The sequence below is a fragment of the Hoplias malabaricus genome, chromosome 15 (assembly GCF_029633855.1).
Source record: "Hoplias malabaricus isolate fHopMal1 chromosome 15, fHopMal1.hap1, whole genome shotgun sequence".
In the NCBI taxonomy this organism is placed as follows: domain Eukaryota; kingdom Metazoa; phylum Chordata; class Actinopteri; order Characiformes; family Erythrinidae; genus Hoplias; species Hoplias malabaricus.
This window is the reverse complement of record NC_089814.1, coordinates 13,866,264-13,887,526: the sequence shown is the minus strand read 5'-3', so window position 1 is coordinate 13,887,526 and position 21,263 is coordinate 13,866,264. Positions and strand designations below refer to the sequence as shown.

The 21,263-nt window shown below is 39.4% G+C and overlaps 1 protein-coding gene and 1 pseudogene across 1 annotated transcript; both read right to left on the bottom strand.

Annotated features, from left to right (window-relative positions):
• Positions 1–5,060: 5,060 nt before the first annotated feature.
• Positions 5,061–8,070, bottom strand: LOC136668744 (olfactory receptor 52D1-like). The gene is made up of 2 exons (XM_066646426.1): positions 7,905–8,070; positions 5,061–5,986 (listed from the first exon to the last, which is right to left on the bottom strand). The coding sequence occupies exons 1-2, from the start codon at positions 8,068–8,070 to the stop codon at positions 5,061–5,063; spliced, it is 1,092 nt and encodes a 363-aa protein (XP_066502523.1).
• A 4,437-nt stretch (positions 8,071–12,507) lies between these two features.
• On the bottom strand, positions 12,508–13,313 carry LOC136668743 (olfactory receptor 52E2-like; annotated as a pseudogene).
• Between the last annotated feature and the right edge of the window lie 7,950 nt (positions 13,314–21,263).

Here is a 21,263-nt window from a genome sequence, read left to right as displayed (position 1 = left end):
TTGAAGTTATGTAATAACATAGTTTTGGGAGTAGGCACATGCCTGAACTCCTCCTCTCAGCCCTATATATACCCCGCAAATTCACATCAATTCCGCGTCGGACAAACTTGCTTCATTTAGTTCAGGAGACGGATCTCGACTCAACTGCTTCACTATGTCAGTTTGCTCCTTCGTGCTGGGTCATTCCTGCTGATCCCCATATTCTGAGCTGCTGCTAGGGGACTGCCTCGTGTTTGGGAATCTACCATCATCACGGCTGCTGCTCCACAGCTACAAGCTCTACAGCGCCTTGAGACTCCCATTTCCTCCTCTCCAGCAGAACAGCCTCGGCGTTCCAGTAACATGCTCTGAAACACGTCACCTTGCACGTTTTGTTCCCTCTTATACACTCTACACATCATCCCAACCCCTCCTTTGCTCCTCCTCTCTACATCTGTCTCTATGCATCATCCCACCCCTCCCTTTATAATCCTAATCCCTCTTTCTCTTCCTCTACATCTGTTTCTATGCATCATCCCACCCCTCCATTTATCTGCTGCTGCGGGCCTTGTCTCCTGTCCAGCGCTCTGGGCACTCGACATGGTCTCTTTACTGCATGACTTCCTTATTACTGATTCATTTTCATTTCACTCACCCACCCTCTTTCTTCATCCCATCCTCTACCCCACGGCAGCTGCCGCACTATGCATTATACATTCCAGCTCGCACCACCTCTACAGGTTACTGTTGCCTGGCCTGCCTCCTGTCTGGCCCTCTGGGCACTACATGCAGTCTCCTTGCTGCACAGCTTCCTCATCCTAGATTTGCTCTCATTATCGTCTCATTCTCCCAGCCTCTACATCAGCAGCTTGTGTACTTCGTTGACGCTCATCCCAACCTCTTCCATTTGCGGTTGTGCCATACAACCCTCTAACCTTACAATTCTCACTTTCCTATTCAGGTGCTGCTGCAGACCCTCATCCTGACTCCTCTGCTGCTGTGCTGCTCCTACCCTCCGGCTTCCAGTTTGTACTCTTTTCAGATGGTGCTGTGGGCTATTGTATCAGACCCTCTCCTGTTCTACCTTGCTGCTCACACTCTACAGCTTCCAGCTCCTGCTCTGTTTTCAGGTGCTAAGGTGTACCTTCATCCCTCACTTTGTTTGCTGCTGCACTACTCCCAGTCTCAGACTTTCCAGCTCATCGTCCTCTCGGGTGCTATTACGGACCATGTCCTAATCCTCTCCCCTTTGTGGCTGTCCCACACCCTGCCTCTTCCTTTACAGCACACCCTCTCTCCTGATCTGGACCTTCATCATAATCCCCTTCACCTTGCGGTTTCGCTGCATTCTGCCTCTTCCTTTACAGCCCTCCTCTCTAATGCCACAGACTTCCATCCCAACCCCTAGCTTTGCTGCTGCACCTCCCACCTCCAACTTCGCAGCTTGCGCTCTCTCCTCAGAAATGGCCGTCGATGCTCATCCCTATGCCTTCCCCTCATAAACAAACAGCGCCCTGCATCCACTGTACGGCATGCACTCTCTCCTGCTGGATCTTACTTTCTGCCTCTCTTCTTGCAGCTAACCTTCTCCCAGCCCTAGCTTTGCAGCTTCTGCTTTATCCTACTGCAGACCTTTGACCCAGTCTCTCTTCTTTCCGATTACACTGCAACTGTCTTTTGCAGCCCTCACTCTGTATCATGTACTGCTGTGGACCTTCCCATGCCGTTCCATTCTCTCCTCTTGGCAGCCACATTGCTTTAAGCTTCTAACTTTCCAGCTTTTGCCACCGAGGACCTTCATGCTTCATCTCTCTGCTAGCAACTGCACCTCACCCTGCCATCTGTGGTACCATTTGCACTGATTCCTCCAGGCGCTGTGGGCCTTCAACCTGTCCTCTTCACAATCATGCTGTTCCTAGCACCAAAGTTCCAGCTTATGCTCTCTCCTCAGGTGTTACCTTGAACAAGGATGTTGTGATGTAATCACATTGCTGTGCAGGGGCTCTGTACACTGGCAGAGAGGTTACTCTTGTTAGCTGAGTGAGCAATGAGGATGTCATTGTTTCAGAGCACATAACACCAAGGCTGTTCTGCTGGAGAGGAGGAAATGGACAGAGGAAAAGGCTCTGTAGAGGAAAGGAGAGAAGGAAAAGGCTCTATAGAGCTCATAGCAGTGGAGCAGCAGCCATGAATCTGGTAGATTGTGTTACCAAACATGAGCAGTCCCGTAGCAGTGTAGCCGGAGATGAAGGTAAGGGGAGGCTGCGCTAGCGCTGGATTTAGATGCGGGGGTCACTCAGGAGGCCAGTTACAGTGGGAGGAGAAGCAGGAGAGAGGAGAAACGATCCGGAGGAGCAAAGACCGCAGAGCATAGAACAGTCGAAGTGGTTTGCAGGTGCGACAGCCGTACGTAACTTCAAATACCAGGCAGTTCCATAGCTGTTTAGCCGGAGCAAGGTTAAATCAAGGTGCCCTGTGTTTGAACCCGAACCCCTCATTTTGCGGGGTGAAAAACACAACTTATATAATAAGTAAGTCTTGAATGTCTGAATGCGCCTGTGAGCTCTGTATACCGTTAGAAAGCGCAGATCCTACCGTTTCTAAAAAAAGTGCTCTCATCGCAGTGCTGTGAAGCCTCTGGGAGTAATCCAGTGTGGAAAACCACCTAAAAATCAAGGCACTCCATCAAAAGGTTTGTCTTATGTCCTTGTCATGAAAAATTCTAATGATATTCACTATAATCAGAAATGAAGACGCTGCAAAGGGAAAAGAAAGACGGTGTTTACTTTCAGTTTCGTTTTGACTCACATAACGCCAACCCACGCTTTCTTCGGGCAGAAATATATGAGTCATCAGCAAAAACATATTCCTATTATTGATTTATAGTTTTTCAAGGATTTCACATCAAATAATACTGTATTAGATCAACAAATATAAACTAAAAAGCTAAAAATTCTTTATTGTGCGTATTCTAAATAAACAAGCAATATTTCATCATTTTTTAAAAAGATTATAATAATAATAATAATAATAATAATAATAATAATAATTGTAAATATTATCAGCATCTGAGAAAACTGCCAAAGTACCAAAATGTTTTTTATTTGTTGGGAAATTGTCCATATTTGCCCTGAACTAAATTCCTGAAAATCTGGGCCTGCTGTGACTGTCAGAACTTTATCAGTCATACATCCCAGAGCTTAGAATATCAAGAAAAATATGTCCGTCTGATGCTACAAATTTATTTTGTCACAGTAATATGACATGTAATAAATTAGCATCAAAAATGCTTATGTTTTCAACCAACAGACACCTCACACTAACAATCTGTGTCAAGATATCTGATATGGGAATATCATTTCAAGGCTATACATTGAGAAATATGGGGAAAAAAGCAGGCACTAGGTAAAATTTTGGTCAAAACATGACAAATTTATAGAAAAATTGGATTTATCGGTCAGCATGAAAACCTCAAGTGATTACATATTTGAGTAGCAAAGGTTCTTTAGAAAATAAAACAACATATTGAATATGGCTATGTCACATAATTACTGTTTAAATGCAATTGAAAGAGGCACTGACAAAAAAACGGAATAGCAAAATAGCTATATAAATAGGGTCCATCGGGTTAATAATAGCCGAGCATGGCTCTGAATATGGGGATCAGCAGGAATGACCCAGCATGGAGGAGTAAGCTGACGTAGTGAAGCAGTCAAGTCGAGATCTGTCTCCTGAACTAGATGAAGAAAGTTTGTCCAACGCCGAAATGACATGAATTTGTGGGGTATATATGGGGCTGAGATGAGGAGTTCAGGCGAGGTCCAACTCCCAAAATTATGTTATTATATAACTCCAATTAAGTGCCACAGACCCTCTGTGTTGAAACAAATAATGACATATTAGTTCTACTTGAGCACAGTTACATACTGCCTTTTTATTTGAGTGATTAACTCAATTATTGTTTTTTTACATATATTAATACTGAATGCTTAACAGTGTTTTTGTATAGGTTTTGCAAATTTTAGAAATGCATATTTCACTCACCAGTTAATAATCTTAATGGGATCAATGATTTTATGCTTTAGACATAAGGATTGCAGTGAAGTATGGTGTAAATTTGTTTGATGAGATTTGAAGCACATTAAAGTTTTCTGTCATGGACCTCTGTCAGCTGTTGTTCAGTAATATCAGAAAAAAAATATTTCTTCAAATATGAAGTATATATGGAACAAATCAAATTGATTGATTTTTTGAGCATTGTCACATTGTTTTATTTGCCCCTCAAAGAGACCTAGCTGTACAGTGGTATGCACATTTGAGACCCGAGTCCATCATGCAGGCTTTTATTAACTGTCTTCAGCTGGCCAGTTTGATCAACACGTGGTCACTAAATTCATCAAAGGACTGGTATTTTCCTTTAAAGAATTGGTTGAGTTCAGATTTAATTCAGCAAACCTGTTGTACACATTCAATTTCCAGAAAAGTTGGAACATTTTCTGAAAATGTATCAAAAAAAAAAAATAAATTGGACCCTCCTCCAAAAGTTACATAGTGCATTATATTATTCTTTAATTTAAGGATTATGAAAGGATACTCTCTGTTCCAGTGGAAGATGGGAGTTTTTATTAATTACTCACACCATGTTACTTATTGTTAAGTTCCACTCAGCACATTTCTCATTAATTATACTCATCCTCTATTAAATGACACACATTTTCATCATATCATGCCTACGGTTGTTTGCACAGTGGTTCTTTTATGCAAGATCCTCTATCGTAATTATTACATGGATGGTTTTGGTTCTGTGAAATAGATAGAAATAACAATATATACAAGATATATACAAGAGTGGAACCTGAAAAAGAAAACTGTGAAAGACCATGACCTCCGTCACACACAGATGGAGCAACAAGGAACATAAACAGGCATAGGTACAGGGACTACATTCTGAACAAGGACAGATAATCACACATGGGATTTTACAGATACAAGACATACACAGTGATTGGAAATGACCCTGGTGATAAAAAAATAAATAAGTTTATAACAGTGCAGAAGTTCACAACACCTTTAAAATGAAGTCAGTATTTTATGCTTTTAAAAAGTCTCCTGCGCACCTCCGACAGCTTAAGACCATACATAAGTGGATTAAGAAGAGGTGGGATGACAAAGACTTCAACTTGAAAAAAATTGCGCAGAGACTCTGGAAAATCCTTTGATCCATAGCGACTGAACATTAAGTCAAACAGCACAGCTGTAGTAAAATTCAGCAGAGACAGTAAATGTGGGCCACAGGTCTGCATAAATTTCCTTTTGTTATCACGAGAATTTCTACAAGCAAACACCAGTCTTTGATAGGAAAGCAGAACAACCAAAGCATGTGCCATAAATACACAAATTGCAAAAAAAGCATATGTATTGAGTGCTGTACTGGGTATGCAAGACAACTTGACTATAGACCAGTTATCACAATACAGTTTGTCTATAGTTGATCCACATAATGGCATTTGAATGGTGAGTATAATAGTTGGGAGCCCTATAATAAAAGGAAAAGCCCAAGAGTATATCAGAGCCTTAGCCACTGTGTTGGTTTTTATAATACTGTGATATTCTAAAGGTCTGCATATGGCCACATACCTGTCATAAGCCATTATCACTAAAATTGTGTACTCACACATAAAAGATGAATATATAATAACCACCTGTGTCATACACTCACTGTATGAAATTTCATTTGATGATGAAAACAAATCATGGATAAATTTAGGGTAAAACCCTGTTGTCCCATAAACTTCATTAAAACACAAATTACAGACAAAAATATACATTGGTTTATGTAGTGACTTGTCCAGTAAAATGGTCACAATCAACATGATGTTTAAAAGAATAATTAAGAGGTAAACAGAAAAAGACATAAAAATAAGCACATATTTAAATTTCAAATCCTTCATTCCAGACAAGGTCAACATTAAATTGTATGATGTGTTCTCATACACTGAAGTCATCACTGAAAGTTGACAAAAAACAATCATAAAATACTTAACATAATACCTTACTTTCTAAAGGACTCGTGTGGGGGGAAAAAAGCTTCATCATGTGTGTGTGTGATGGCATCAATTAATGTTCTCCTCTTGCTTCTTGACGCTTTATATATGTAAGTGCCATGTCAATCCAGTGACACATGACCCTGCTTGCTTAGTGACAAGTTATTAAATAATTAATTAACTGCATTTTAACTCATATCTGAATATATTCTTCTGTGCCAGATTGGTCAGACAGCTGTAAACAAAACCATCTATTCAGACTGGTCCTCATTTGTACTTCAAAAAATACTGAGCATTTTCTGAAAACCAAAATAGAAAAATGGGACACTACAGCTTTGTGTTTCTTACAGACAAATGAAGAAGGCAGTATAGTCTTTTATTTTTTGTACGTTCTCTGTTGATGGTTTAGGAAGTAGCACATAGACTTTAGAGAGACATAAGCTGCCTTTCAGGTAATTCCTGGGAACTCGATGGTTATTTCAGCAAAACAATGTTGGGCCTCATTCTGTATGTGCTAAGACAGTGGATTTGTAGACACAGAATATCTGTGCTTGACTAGTTTGCCTGGAGTCCACATCTATCGCAGATAAATGATGAAAAACAATATCTTGAGTCATGTCAACGAGTCTCACACAGAGAAGAATCACACAACAGTGACCACTGACGTTTGAGCAGTGGAAGTCCCAACTTTTTGTGTACTGCAAATTCTAAATTTGCTTAGATTTACAAAATGCAATCAATTAAATCAGTGAAAATCATTTCTCATTTGGGAAAAAATGCTGACTTTCAGCCTTTTGTTTGTCAGAACTATGCAGAGAAACTTCAGACATTTGTTATTAGAACAGCTCATACGGTAACCTTGTCTAACTGGGATTCTGGCATATCTTGCATCCTATATAACCCTTGTAAAATCCCTTGTTTTTATTATCATATCCAATTATAATACCTCTGCCTCTTACAACTGATGGGTTCTAAAATCTAAGAAATATCTTGAGTAAATATTTGGATATCCAAATCTGTACACTATCTTACAATTTGTTTTGAAAGTGTAATCAAAGTTTTGTAATGACAAAAGGAAGATTATTTAGATATTATCATTCAGTATATGCAACCAAGCAAGCTCATTTCATGATTAGGACTTCAGGAGCTTAACAGAAGGCCTTCTGAATGCTTGGATACATTACTGACTCTAAACATGAGCAATGGACTTTTTAACTAGTAGAAAATATAGAGCCAACAAAAGTTTTAAAGCTCTATCTGTCCTGGTTTGGCAACAGATACATACCTTCCATTTCCATCTATGACACTTTCATAGCACTAGCCACAACAGACATTTGACAGTTGAGCAGCCAGTGGATGTGCACTGAGCAGCAAGCAAAGAGAGTGTGTTCGCATGCATGACCTTACATGCTGTCTGACTGCATGCAGTTAGGTCCAGTGGCCCACACAGGCCCACCAGCTATGTCCCTGCTAGTGATGTGGGGCAGTGAACACAGACACCTGGGCTGGTAGGCAGCCACACTGGCACTCTGGTGGCAGTTTGTGGTTAAAGGTCTTGCTCAAGGGTACTTCAGACATGTTTCAGACAAGGGAGGAGAATATGCTGTTACTTCTCTCACTGTTGCATATAGATATTCTTTTATTCACGACTCTAATTGTAAGGTATAAGTGCACTGCTTAAAGCCACAACTGGCCAAAATAAAGACTAGACATAGTAATGAACAAATTGTCCCATGGAATGTTTTATTGTGAGATCAGACTAAGAAATTGGGCTGATTTAGATTATTATTCATTCATTCATTATCTGTAACCGCTTATCCAGTTCAGGGTCGCGGTGTGTCCAGTGTCACGCCCTCGTCCTGTCATGCTTGTTTTCCTTGCCATGTGCTCTCTCTGCACATGACTCTGTCTGTTTTTGTCCTTGTCTCCGCCCATGTCCTGCCTTAATTCCGCCTCCTTGGCTGCCGTCCTCGTTATCTGTTTCAGGTGTGTCTCGTCTATTCATGTATTTAAGCTCCCTGGTTGATTCTTTGTTGTTCCTAGTCATGTCGTGTTGTTACTTTCCTACTCCGAGTCAAGTCATTGTCTTTCCCAGTCAAGTCGTTTCGTTTTGTTTCCAAGTCATGTCATTTTGTTTCTTTGTTTTGTTATATTAAAGTATATGTGTTTTAGCAAGTGCGTCCACCTCTGTCAGTCCCCTCCGCAATCCTGTCATCCAGAGTCTACCTCTACCTCTAATCATTGGGCGCAAGGTGGGAATACACCCTGGAGGGGGCGTCAGTTAATTTGGAACATTATTAAGGAGAAAAAAAAATGTTGGCATAATCTAGCTCTCAATTGCTGTGCATATAACATGCTGCCCTTTTTTTATTTTACACTAATTAACTTTTCATTTGTTAGTTTTGCAAGTACACTTATGTTAGTTTTGACAAATAAAATATAAATATAATACTTGTTTGAAAGCTATATTTTGCACAAAAGACAATGGCTGATTAGATAGCATGTAACAGATTTGGTTAAAATAACGCAACACATAATCAGTGATCATTTTGATTTACAAAATATGTATTCTCAGCTTATGTTTCTTGATTTTATGGATAGGTTTATCTCTGAGAGTTTAAGACCATACATAAGTGGGTTCAAAAGAGGTGTGACAATAAGTATCTCAACTTGAAAATATATGGGAGAACACAACTAAACTCCTCAGATACAGCAATAAGAGCTGAGTTTAGAAATCATGAACTCAGGAACCTGGAGCTGTCTGGGGCCTCTGCATTTCAATCCAAATATCTTTAATTTAAAATAAAAGCACCATGTATTAATATTTGATGGAATAACCTTTGACATGTTTTAAAAACACCTTTTATTAAGGATTGAAAGAGGAATTTGATGTCAAAATTATGTGTTGTAGAGAAATGTATCAGAGTGTTTTATAAAGCTGGTGATATACTAGTTTACAGTCTTCAGGATGCAACACTAAACCTGTACCATGTATTTGTTAAATTTTCTTGAAATTACCTTACCCTGATTGCGACATTTCACATCAAATAAACTATGAATTAATTCATTTAACGAATCATTTATTTATGTAGATATATTAGAGTATATAATCAGTGGAATTCCCACTCAAGACAAGAACCAGCTGACCTGGAATAAGATGAGAAAAGAAATAATAATAATCAGTGTCACAGAATGTTAAAATTGAAAAGATTGCAATGATACATGTGAAAAACATACAGGTGCAGTGGTTCCCCAACCAAAAGCCCTGGATAAACAATCAGGTATGACACATGCTGCAGGCTCGCTCTCTGGCATTTAAATCAGGCAATGAGACTGAGTACAAAGTTGCGAAGTACAGACTGAGTAAAGCCATCACAGCAGCCAAGAGGCAGTACAGGGAGAAACTGGACAGCTTCTACTCCACTGCTGACTCCAGGCAGATATGGCAAGGCTTGCAGTATATCACAGACTACAGGACCACCACCCACACCATTAGCTCCACAGAGAGCCTACCGGATGACCTCAACATCTTCTACACTCGCTTCGAGACCTCCAGCAGCTGCACCGAGAGGCATACACACATCCAGTCCTTACAAGCCGTCTCCTCCCCACCTTCAGTATCATCAGGCCAGATATACAGAGCTCTGAGAAGGATTAACATTCGCAAAGCTGCAGGACCAGACAACATTCCGGGGCGGTCCCTCAGAGCATGTGCCAACGAGTTAGCTGATGTTCTCACCTCCATTTTCAACCTGTCCCTCAGCCAGAGCATTGTTCCAACCTGCTACAAAACCGCAACCATCATCCCCCTCCCCAAGAAACACTCCCCTCACCTGCCTGAATGACTACAGGCCAGTTGCACTCACTCCAATCATTATGAAGTGCTTTGAGAGAGTGGTGTTGACCCACATCCAGCGCAGTATACCGTATACCCTGGACCCCCTGCAGTACACCTACCGTGCCAACAGATCCACCACGGATTGCACTGCTGCTGCCCTCCACTATTCTCTCTCTCACCTGGAGAACAAAGACTCCTATATCAGGAAGCTCTTTTTGGACTATAGTTCCGCCTTTAACACGGTCATCCCTCACAAACTTACCCACAAACTGTCCACACTCGGCCTGCACCCCACCCTCTGCCACTGGCTTTTGGACTTCCTGACTGGCAGGCCCCAGTCCGTCAGGGTTGGCAACAGGACCTCAGCCAGTATAACCACCTACACTGGGGTTCCACAGGGATGTGTCCTCAGCCCCATCCACAACACCCTGTTCACCCATGACTGTGTCGCCTATCACAAGGACAACATCATCCTCAAGTTTGCAGATGACACTGCAGTGAAAAGACCCATCACTGATGGAGATGAAGAGGCCTACAGGAGGGAGGTTACTGGGCTGGTAGCATGGTGTGAGGACAACAACCTCACCCTCAACACAGACAAGACGAAGGAGCTGACAGTGGATATGAGGAAAAAGAAAGGACCTCATCATCCACTGTTCATTCGGGAGCTTGAAGTAGAGAGGGTGAGCAGCTATAAATACCTGGACGTGCACATCAGTGAGGACTTCACATGGACATTTAACACCATGCAGCTGGTCAGAAAGGCTCAACAACGGTTGTATTTCCTGAGGAGGCTGAGAAAATTTGGGATGTCACCCAGAATCCTCAGAAATTTTTATAGCTGTATCATCGAGAGCCTCCTGACCAGCTGTATCACCGTGTGGTACGGCAGCACGACTGTGAAGGACCGAAAATGCTTGCAGAGAGTGGTGAAGACTGCTGAGAAGATCACCGGGACTCCACTACCCTCTCTGCAAAGCATCTATCACCAGAGAGTCCGCAGGAGAGCTGCCTCCATCCTTAAAGACCCCATCCACCCCCAGCATGGACTGTTCACACTTTTGCCCTCAGGCCAGAGGTACAGAAGTGTCAAATGCAAGACCACTAGGTTAAAGAACTCTTTCTTCCCCACTGCCATCAGACTCCTGAACCTACCTCAGAAATAACGCTGCACTTTACTGTCAACATGTATACATGCCTCTGTCATTTACTGTCACAAAAATGATTGTTTCTACTTATTGCTGTTTGTGATTGTAGCACTCGTTCACTTTACCGTTCACCTATGTATATATCTCAGTGAACTTTGCACTTTATTAGACATCTAGTTATTCATTGTATTTTCTCTTCCATTTGGCATTCTTGGTGAGGAGCAAAGAAAGAATTTCATTGTACACGGAACCTGTTCCTTACTATGCAAATGACAATAAACTCTTTGTAAATTGTAAATTGTAATTGTAATGATTACTGATTCAAAGTATTTTTAAGCTATTTATTTTTATGTACACAATGATTTTAGACATGAGTTTTTAAAGTGACTGATTTGGTGTTTATTAAATAGTCTTATTGTTTATATAATATCTGCATTTATAATATTAAGGAAACAAATGCTCACTCACAAGCAGGATATGCACAACTAAATTATTTTGTTAAAGAAATACAGTGAAAAAGTCACAATTAACGTTTTAACCTAGTAATCTACAGCAGGTATTTGAATGTACAGAAAACTCATTCTTATGTTTCTTACACTTAAGAAAAAGTCTTTTGCGAATTGCTGAAAGTTTAAGACCATAAATAAGAGGGTTACGAAAAGGTGGAATGACAAGAATCTCAAACTGAAAATCGTTTCATAGATGTTCTGGAAAGTCCTTTGCCCCATAATGTCTAAACAACAAATCAAAAAACACAGCTATAATAAAATTGAGTAGAGATACTAAATGTGGGCCGCAGGTTTGTATGAACTTTTTTGTTGTCACTAGAATTTCTACAAGCAACAATTAACCTCTGATAGGAAAACAGCACAATTACAGCATGTGCCATAAATATGTAGAGATGCATTAAGCTATGCACATTGACATTGTCTATAGTTGATCCACATAATGGCAGTTGACTGGTAAACATAATATTTGGGAGCCCTATAATAAAAAGAAAAATCCATTAGTATAGTATAGTTTTAACCACAGTCTGGCTTCTAAAAATGTTGTGATATTCTAATGGTTTACATATGGCCACATATCTGTCATAAGCCATTATCAATATACTGTATACTTACACATAATAGATGAATATATAATACATACCTGTGTCATATACCCAATGTATGAAATATCATTTGATGATGAAAATAATTGTTTGGTTCTGTGAAATAGATAGATATAACAAAGGAGACGAATGAGTATACAACAGTGGAACCTGAAAAAGAAAACTGTGACAGACCATGAACTCCACCATACACAGATGGAGCAACAAGGAACTTAAACAGGCATAGGTACAGGGACTACGTTCTGGACAAGGACAAATAATCACACATGGGATTTTACAGGTACAAGACATACACAGTGATTGGAAATGACCCTGGTAATTAAAAAAAAATAAAAAAGTTTATAACGATGCAGAATTTTACAACACCTTTAAAATGAAGTCAGTTTCTTATGCCTTTAGTCTCCTGCGTACCTCCAACAGCTTAAGACCATACATAAGTGGATTAAGAAGAGGTGGGATAACAAAGACTTGAAAATAAATTGCGCAGAGACTCTGGAAAATCCTTTGATCCATAGCGACTGAACATTAAGTCAAACAGCACAGCTGTAGTAAAATTCAGCAGAGACAGTAAATGTGGGCCACAGGTCTGCATAAATTTCTTTTTGTTATCACGAGAATTTCTACAAGCAAACACCAATCTTTGATAGGAAAGCAGAACAACCAAAGCATGTGCCATAAATACACAAATTGCAAAAAAGACATATGCATTGAGTGCTGTACTGGGTATGCAAGACAACTTGACTATAGACCAGTTATGACAATACAGTTTGTCTATAGTTGATCCACATAATGGCATTTGAATGGTGAGTATAATAATTGGAAGCCCTAAAATAAAAGGAAAAGCCCAGGAGTATATCAGAGCTTTAGCCACTGTGTTGGTTTTTATAATACTGTGATATTCTAAAGGTCTGCATATGGCCACATATCTGTCATAAGCCATTAGCACTAAAATTGTGTACTCACACATAAAAGATTAATATATTATAGCCACCTGTGTCATACACTCACTGTATGAAATTTCATTTGATGATCAAAATAAATCATGGATAAAACCCTGTTGTCCCATAAACTTCATTAAAACACAAATTGCAGACAAATATATACATTGGTTTATGTAGTGACTTGTCCAGTATAATGGTTACAATCAACATGATGTTTAAAAGAATAATTAAGAGATAAACAGAAAAAGACATAAAAATAAGTACATATTTAAATTTACTTACTCATGTACTAACTCTCTTTTGGAAAAGCTAGGATATTTTGTAGAATGCAATAAACACAAGAATATGCAATTTGTTTGTTCAAGTGAACAATTATTTAACTGAAAAAGTACAAAGAGAACATTTATGTTTTTATTGGCAGAGTTAACTGTATTTTTTTAAATAAAATTGGGCTTAACGCTACAATAAAGGGAACAAAAATCATAGTGTGAAATCAAACAAGTTACACCATTTGGAAAAAAATATATATATTTTATCTTCTATTAATGGGTGAATATAAAAGTTATAAATAAGCATTCACCAAAGCTTCCTTCACATGTTAGGAAAGTTGTGGCTCGTAGCTATCTCTCAATCTGTTTGACATAATATTGTATCTTGCTACTGTGATAATTATAGTCACATTGACTTATGGGTAGTTTGGAAAACTTCTGTCACCTAATGCAGTCCACTGCTACTTCAAGAAGTTTGACCTGGAACTATATTAGGAGAAAGCCAACTATATACTGCAGAGATCTCAGCTCTAAGTTCAACTCAAATGTTCAAAACAGCCGCTAAATGTGAATGACCTACATATTTAGGAAGATACCATTCATGTGGAGGTATTTATTGGGATTTTAGAGAGACATAAGCTGCCATTCAGGTAATTCCTGGGAACTCGATGGTTATTAGCAAAACAATGTGGGGCTTCATTCTGTATGTGCTAAGACAGTGTGGATTTGTAGACACAGAATATCTGTGCTTGACTAGTTTGCCTGCAGTCCACATCTATCGCAGATAAATGATGAAAAACAATGTCTTGAGTCGTGTCAACGAGTCTCACATAGAGAAGAATCACACAACAGTGACCACTGACGTTTGAACAGTTGAAGTCCCAACTTTTTGTGTACTGCAGGTAGCAAATTCTAAATTTGCTTATATTTACAAAATGCAATCAATTAAATCAGTAAAAATCATTTTTCATTTTGAAAAATATGCTGACTTTCAGCCTTTTGTATGTCAGAACTATGCAGAGAAACAGACATTTGTTATTAGAACAGCTCATACGGTAACCTTGTCTAACTGGGATTCTTGTCTATCTTGCATCCTCTATAACCCTTGTAAAATCCCTTGTTATTATTATCATATCCAATTATAATACCTCTGCCTCTTACAACTGATGGGTTCTAAAATCTAAGAAATATCTTGAGTAAATATTTGGATATCCAAATCTGTACACTATCTTACAATTTGTTTTGAAAGTGTAATCAAAGTTTTGTAATGACAAAAGGAAGATTATTTAGATATTATCATTCAGTATATGCAGCCAATCAAGCTCATTTCATATTTAGGACTTCAGAAGCTCAACAGAAGGCTTTCTGAATGCTTTGATACATTACTGACTCTAAACATGAGCAATGGGCTTTTTAACTAGTAGAAAATATAGAGCCAACAAAAGTTTTAAAGCTCTGTCTGCTCTGGTTTGGCAACAGATACATACCTTCTTCAGAAGGTCTATTGACTTAATGAGCTGTATTTCCATCTATGACACTTTCATAGCACTAGCCACAACAGATATTTGACAGGTCAGTAGCCAGTGGATGTGCACTGAGCAGCCAGGAAAGAGAGTGTGTTCGCAGGCATGACCTTACAAGCTGTCTGACTGCATGCACCAGATATGCCCCTGCTAGTGATGTGGGGCAGTGAACACAGACACCTGGGGTGGTGGGCAGCCACACTGGCACTCTTGGGGCAGTTTGGGGTTAAAGGTCTTGCTCAAGGGTACTTCAGACATTTTTTAATGGAGGAGAATATGCTGTTACTTCTCCCACTGTTGCATATGAATATTGTTTTATTCAGGGCTCTAAGTGCAATGTATAAGTGCACTGCTTAAAGCCACAACTGGCTAAAATAAAGACTAGACATAGTAATGAACAAATTGTCCCATGGAATGTGATTTATTGTGAGATCAGACTAAGAAATTGGGCTGATTTGGAACATTTCTAAGGGGAAAACAACGTTGACATATATTAGCTCTCAATTGCTGTGCATATAATGTGCTGCCTTTTTTTTACTTTTACACTGATTAACTTTTTATTTATTAGTTTTGCAAGTAAACTTTTTAAAATATAAATATAATACTTGTTTGAAAGCTATATTTTGCACAAAACAGATTTGGTTAAAATAACGCAACACATAATCAGTGATCATTTTGATTTACAAAATATGTATTCTCAGCTTATGTTTCTTGATTTTATGGATGGGTTTGAACTCAGGAACCTGGAGCTGTTTGGGGCCTCTGCATTTCAATCAGAGTATCTTTAATTTAAAATATAAGCACCATGTATTATTATTTGATGGAATATCCTTTGACCTGTTTTTAAAACACATTTTATTAAGGATTGAAAGAGGAATTTGATGTCAAAATTATGCATTGTAGAGAAATGTATCAGAGTGTTTTATAAAGCTGGCGATATACTACAGTTTACAGTCTTCAGGAGGCAACACTAAACCTGTACCATGTATTTGTGAAATTTTCTTGAAATTGTCTTACCCTGAATGGGACATTTCACATCAAATAAACTATGAATTAATTCATTTAACAGACAATTTATTTATGTAGATATTTTAGAATATATATTCAATGGAATTCCCACTCAAGACAATAACCAGCTGACCTGGAATAAGATAAGAAAAGGAATAATAATAATCAGTGTCACAGAATATGTTTAAATTGAAAAAATTGCAATGATTAAATCAAATCAAATCAAATTTATTTATATAGCGCTTTTCACAACTGATGTTGTCACAAAGCAGCTTCACAGAATTCCAGTAAGACAAGATTTGACATGAAATGTAAAGACAAATGTAAAACCCTCAAGTGAGCAAGCCAGGGGCGACAGTGGCAAGGAAAAACTCCCCCAGCTGAGGAAGAAACCTTGGGAGGAACCAAGGCTCACAAGGGGTGACCCATCCTCCTCTGGTCAATCTACTGGTGATGATAGTTAGTAGTCCATGAGAACTTCAGTGTAGGGACAGCTTCAAGGCACTTGGTGGTTGCTGGAGCGTGGGCAGCTGGTCTGAAGCGTGGAGGAGGATCTCGACAGTCATCCATCAGTGTCCAGACAGACAGGTGGGCAGTCGTTTACTCGGAAAGATGTAAAGGGATGGAATTAGTTTTGAACTGTTTTGTGTTTGTAAAGTAGAAAATATGAAAATTTCCAGAGTGTGGCTAATGACTCCGGCAGATCTGACTATGACAGCATTAACTAAAAGGAGAGAACCAGGAGGACACACAGACACGGGAGCATCCTGAAACACTGGCATCCCTCCGCTCCACCGTCAACAAACCTGAGTGATCGCGAGAAACGGCGGGACGACAGCACCAGCATCTCAGTTTACTATAATTCCCTGTGTCCATGGACCCCCCGGATCTGCCGCCTTTATCTATGGGGGAGCATTAGCTACCAAATGATAAACTAAACAAATTAGTTTTTAGCCTACATTTGAAGATTGCGACTGTGTCTGAGTCCCGAACATTTTCTGGAAGATCATTCCAGAGTTGGGGGGCTTTATAAGAAAAGGCTCTTCCCCCAGCTGAGGCCTTCTGAATTCTGGGAACATTTAAAAATCCAGTATTCTGTGATCTGAGTGAACGTGGGGGCTCATAATAGGAAATTGTATCTTGAAGATATTCAGGAGCAAGCCCATGTAGAGCTTTATATGTTAATAACAAAATTTTGTAGTCAATGCGGAATTTAACAGGCAGCCAATGAAGTGATGATAAAACTGGGCTGATATGTTCAAATTTTCTAGTTTTAGTGAGGACCCTAGCTGCAGCATTTTGAACTAGTTGAAGTTTTCTTAAATTGCTGCTGGTGCATCCTGACAGTAGTGCGTTACAGTAGTCAAGCCTTGAAGTAATAAAGGCATGTACTAATGTTTCTGCGTCCTGGAGGGATAAGGCATTTCTAATCTTAGCAATATTGCGAAGATGTAAAAAAGCTGTCCTAGTGATACTACCTATATGTTGATCAAATGATAAATCCGGGTCAATTATGACACCAAGATTTTTTGCTGCTGAACCAGGTTTAACTGGAAAGTTAGCTAGATTTAAAATTAAGTCTGATAATTTATTTCTTGTCACTTTTGGACCCAAAAGCAGGACCTCTGTTTTGTTGCTGTTTAGGAGGAGGAAATTACGCAACATCCAGCCTTTCACGTCTTTTACACAGTCCTCTATTTTCTTTAATCTGTGTTTGTCATCGGGCTTGGCTGAAATATACAATTGTGTGTCGTCTGCGTAACAGTGAAAGTTAATGTCATGGTTTCTTATAACTGTGCCTAGCGGTAACATGTATAATGTAAATAATAATGGTCCTAAAATAGAGCCTTGTGGAATTCCAAATCTTACTTTAGAATAATTTGAATTTAGATTGTTTACTTTTACGAATTGATAACGTTCCGTTAAGTAAGATTTAAACCATAATAGGGCTGTCCCTGTGATTCCAACCATGTTTTCTAACCTTTCTATGAGAATATTGTGGTCTATTGTATCGAAGGCTGCGCTTAGGTCAAGAAGCACCAACAGGGATACGTGGCCTTGATCAGAGGCAAGAAGAAGATCATTTGTTATCTTGACTAGAGCTGTCTCTGTACTATGATGTTGCCTGAATCCAGATTGGAATTTTTCATATATATGATTCTTATGTAGATATGAACTAAGTTGTTGGGCCACAGCTCTTTCTAAGATCTTGGACAGAAATGGCAGATTAGAAATAGGCCTGTAATTAGACAGTGTACTAGCATCAAGATTTGGTTTCTTGATCATAGGTTTAATAACTGCTAGTTTAAAAGTTTTGGGTACATGGCCCAGACTAAGCGATGAGTTTACTATAGTTAAAAGAGGATCAATAATAGCTGGTAGTACTTCTTTGAGCAACTTTGTGGGAATTGCATCAAGTGTGCAAGTTGTACAGTTTGCGGAGGTGATAATCTTCTCTAGTTCTAATTGTGGGAGTGGGCAAAAGGTTTCAAGTCTTTCTTTTACAGTTATATTATGTTTTATTTCATTCACATCAGGTGGCAGCCAGGATGGATTTGATCCTGTGGCTAGAGTTTGTTGTCTAATATTCTCAATTTTATTATTAAAAAAGTCCATAAAATCTTTACTGGTGAGAGTTGCTGGAATTAGTTGTTCAGAACCTGCTTGATTTTTTGTAATTCTAGAAAACACACTAAACAGTGCTCTCGGATTATTTTTATTATGGGAGATCAGCGAGGCCAGATATGCTGAGCGAGCTTTAGTGAGGGCATTTCTATACTCTATAAGGCTGTCCTTCCAGGCAGAATGGAACACTTCAAGCTTGGTTGATCGCCATTTCCGCTCTAGTTTTCGTAATGTTTGTTTTAAAGTACGGGTCTTATCGTTATACCATGGTGCGAGCTTTTTCTGTCTTATACTTTTATGTTTAAGTGGTGCTACCTTTTCTAAAGTAGATCGACAGGTATTTTCTAGGTAATCAGTTAGTACATCTAGGTCCATTTGGTCTGATGGAGTTGGAACTGGGGTCGATAGTTCTGGTAGGTTTTCTATAAATTGTAGGGCGGTAGATGGTTTTATTATACGCCTTGTAGAATAGCGAGGGTTCTTACATATATTATGGATAAAACGTAGCTCATATGAAATTAAGTAATGATCGGAGATTGCTGAGGATTGCGGTAAGATATTAATTTTGTCAATGTTAAGACCTAGTGTCAGAACTAAGTCTAAAGTGTGGCTGCAGTAGTGTGTAGGCCCTGTTACATTTTGAGTAATACCAATAGAGTCTAAGATTGAGGTAAATGCCTTTTTTAGTGGGTCACTTTCCTTCTCAAAATGGATATTGAAATCTCCTACAATTATAACTTTATGATTGCACACCGCTAGGTTTGTAGCAAAATCGCTGAATTCTTTCAGAAATTCTAAGTAAGGCCCTGGTGGTCTGTAAATGTTGCATAATAAAAATGCGTCCTTTTTTGTGACCGGATTTGTAATAATAGTGGAGAGAACCTCAAAAGAAGAGAAGGTGTCACATTGTTTAAGACTAATTTCTAGGGTATTTTGGTAAATTACACATACTCCACCTCCTTTGCCTGATATTCTTGGGCTATGTGCATAATTATAGCCTAGGGGGGTGGCTTCATTTAGTGCTAAATATTCATTTGGTTTAACCCACGTTTCCGTGAGACAGAAAACATTGAATTTATGATCACTTATAATATCATTTACGATGAGTGCTTTTGAGTTTAGTGATCTTATGTTGAGTAACCCAAATTTTAGTTCTGAGGTGTTGCTGCTAGGTGTTGTGTATGATTTAATATTGATTAGGTTGCTGAAACAGGCTGATTTTGTTTTTCTACTTTTACCTTTAGTTCGGGGGAAAGACACAGTCTCAATACAGTTGAACCTGGGTGACGTCTCAAGACAGTTCGCAGACGGTCGGTTTAGCCTGTCTGTCTGCGGCCTGGTCCCGGCTCTGGATTGTCAGCAGCTATCTACACTACTCTGCTGACTAACTAAAAGACTATGTGCTATACTGCAAGAAAGTAAGGCAGCACCCTCCCGCGTGGGGTGGATACCATCCCTACCTATAAGACCAGGCTTGCCCTCAAAACGTAACCAATTGTCTATAAAGCCCACTTGATTTTCGGAACACCACTTGGACATCCAGCAGTTTAACGCCCAAAGTCTGCTGTAAGCTTCGTCGCCACGCCGCATTGGTATGGGGCCAGAGCAGATTACGGCATCGGACATCGTCTGGGCCAGTTTAATCACCTCTCTAATATTACCCTTAGTTACCTCAGACTGCCGCAGACGAATATCATTGGCCCCTACATGAATGACTACCCTCGAATATCTCCTATTAGCTAACAGTCTAAGGTTGCCACTAATATCCGGCGCTCTGGCTCCCGATAAACAGCTAACTGTTACTGCCGGCGCCCCTAAAGGAGTAGCTAATTTCACGTGCCGAACAATAGAGTCTCCTATAACCAGAGCACTCTTAACAGGCTCCTCAGCGGGTGCTTCGCTGAGCAGGGCAAACCTGTTTGACACGCGAATCGGAGGAGCGTGGTGTCCCGGTGGGCTAGCTTTGGCCTCAGCGTTAGCATCAGCCTTAGCTTTCCGGCTATGACGCCGAGACGTCACCCATTCACCCCGCTGTGAGGGCTCTAACGCCGGAGTCGTGGGGGTGCTAACTCTCCCTAAGGCACCCGGAGTTGCTAACACTGAATCTCGCTGTTTATCCCTCAACAATAATAAGCTCCGGATGCGCACTTCTAGCTGGTCCACTTTATCCACCAGAGAGCTAACTAGCTGACACTTACTACAAATACAACCACTATATTTATCGCTAGAGGTGGAAAAGGGCGTTAAACTAAACATGCCACACTCTGAGCAGGCAAAACAGCCAGTAGTAGCCATGGAATTGCAGGTACTTACCGCTTTTAGTGAATTTTAGTAACTTACACCAAGAACGTTACTCCAGGGTCCGGTGGCAGTTTTAGTGCCTCTGTAATGAATATTCCTGCGGAGACAATCTAAAAGATAGATCTATGGATGGTTAGTAGGTTATAAAAACAGATATAAATATAGAAATAACAATGGAAACGAGTAAACAGGAAAACCCGAGCGATCAAAACAGCTTCCAAACGGGTACAGAAACAGCCTTTTTTTTTTGATTACTGATGCAAAGTATTTTTAAGCTATTTTGATTGATCTACACCGTGATTTTAGACGTGAGTTTTTAAAGTGACTGATTTGATGTTTATTATATTGTTTTATTTTTTATATAATATCTGCATGTATAATATTAAGGAAACAAACAATGCTCACTCACAAGCAGGATATGCAAAACTGAATTATTTTGTTAAAGAAATACAGTTGGAAAAGTCACAATTAACTTT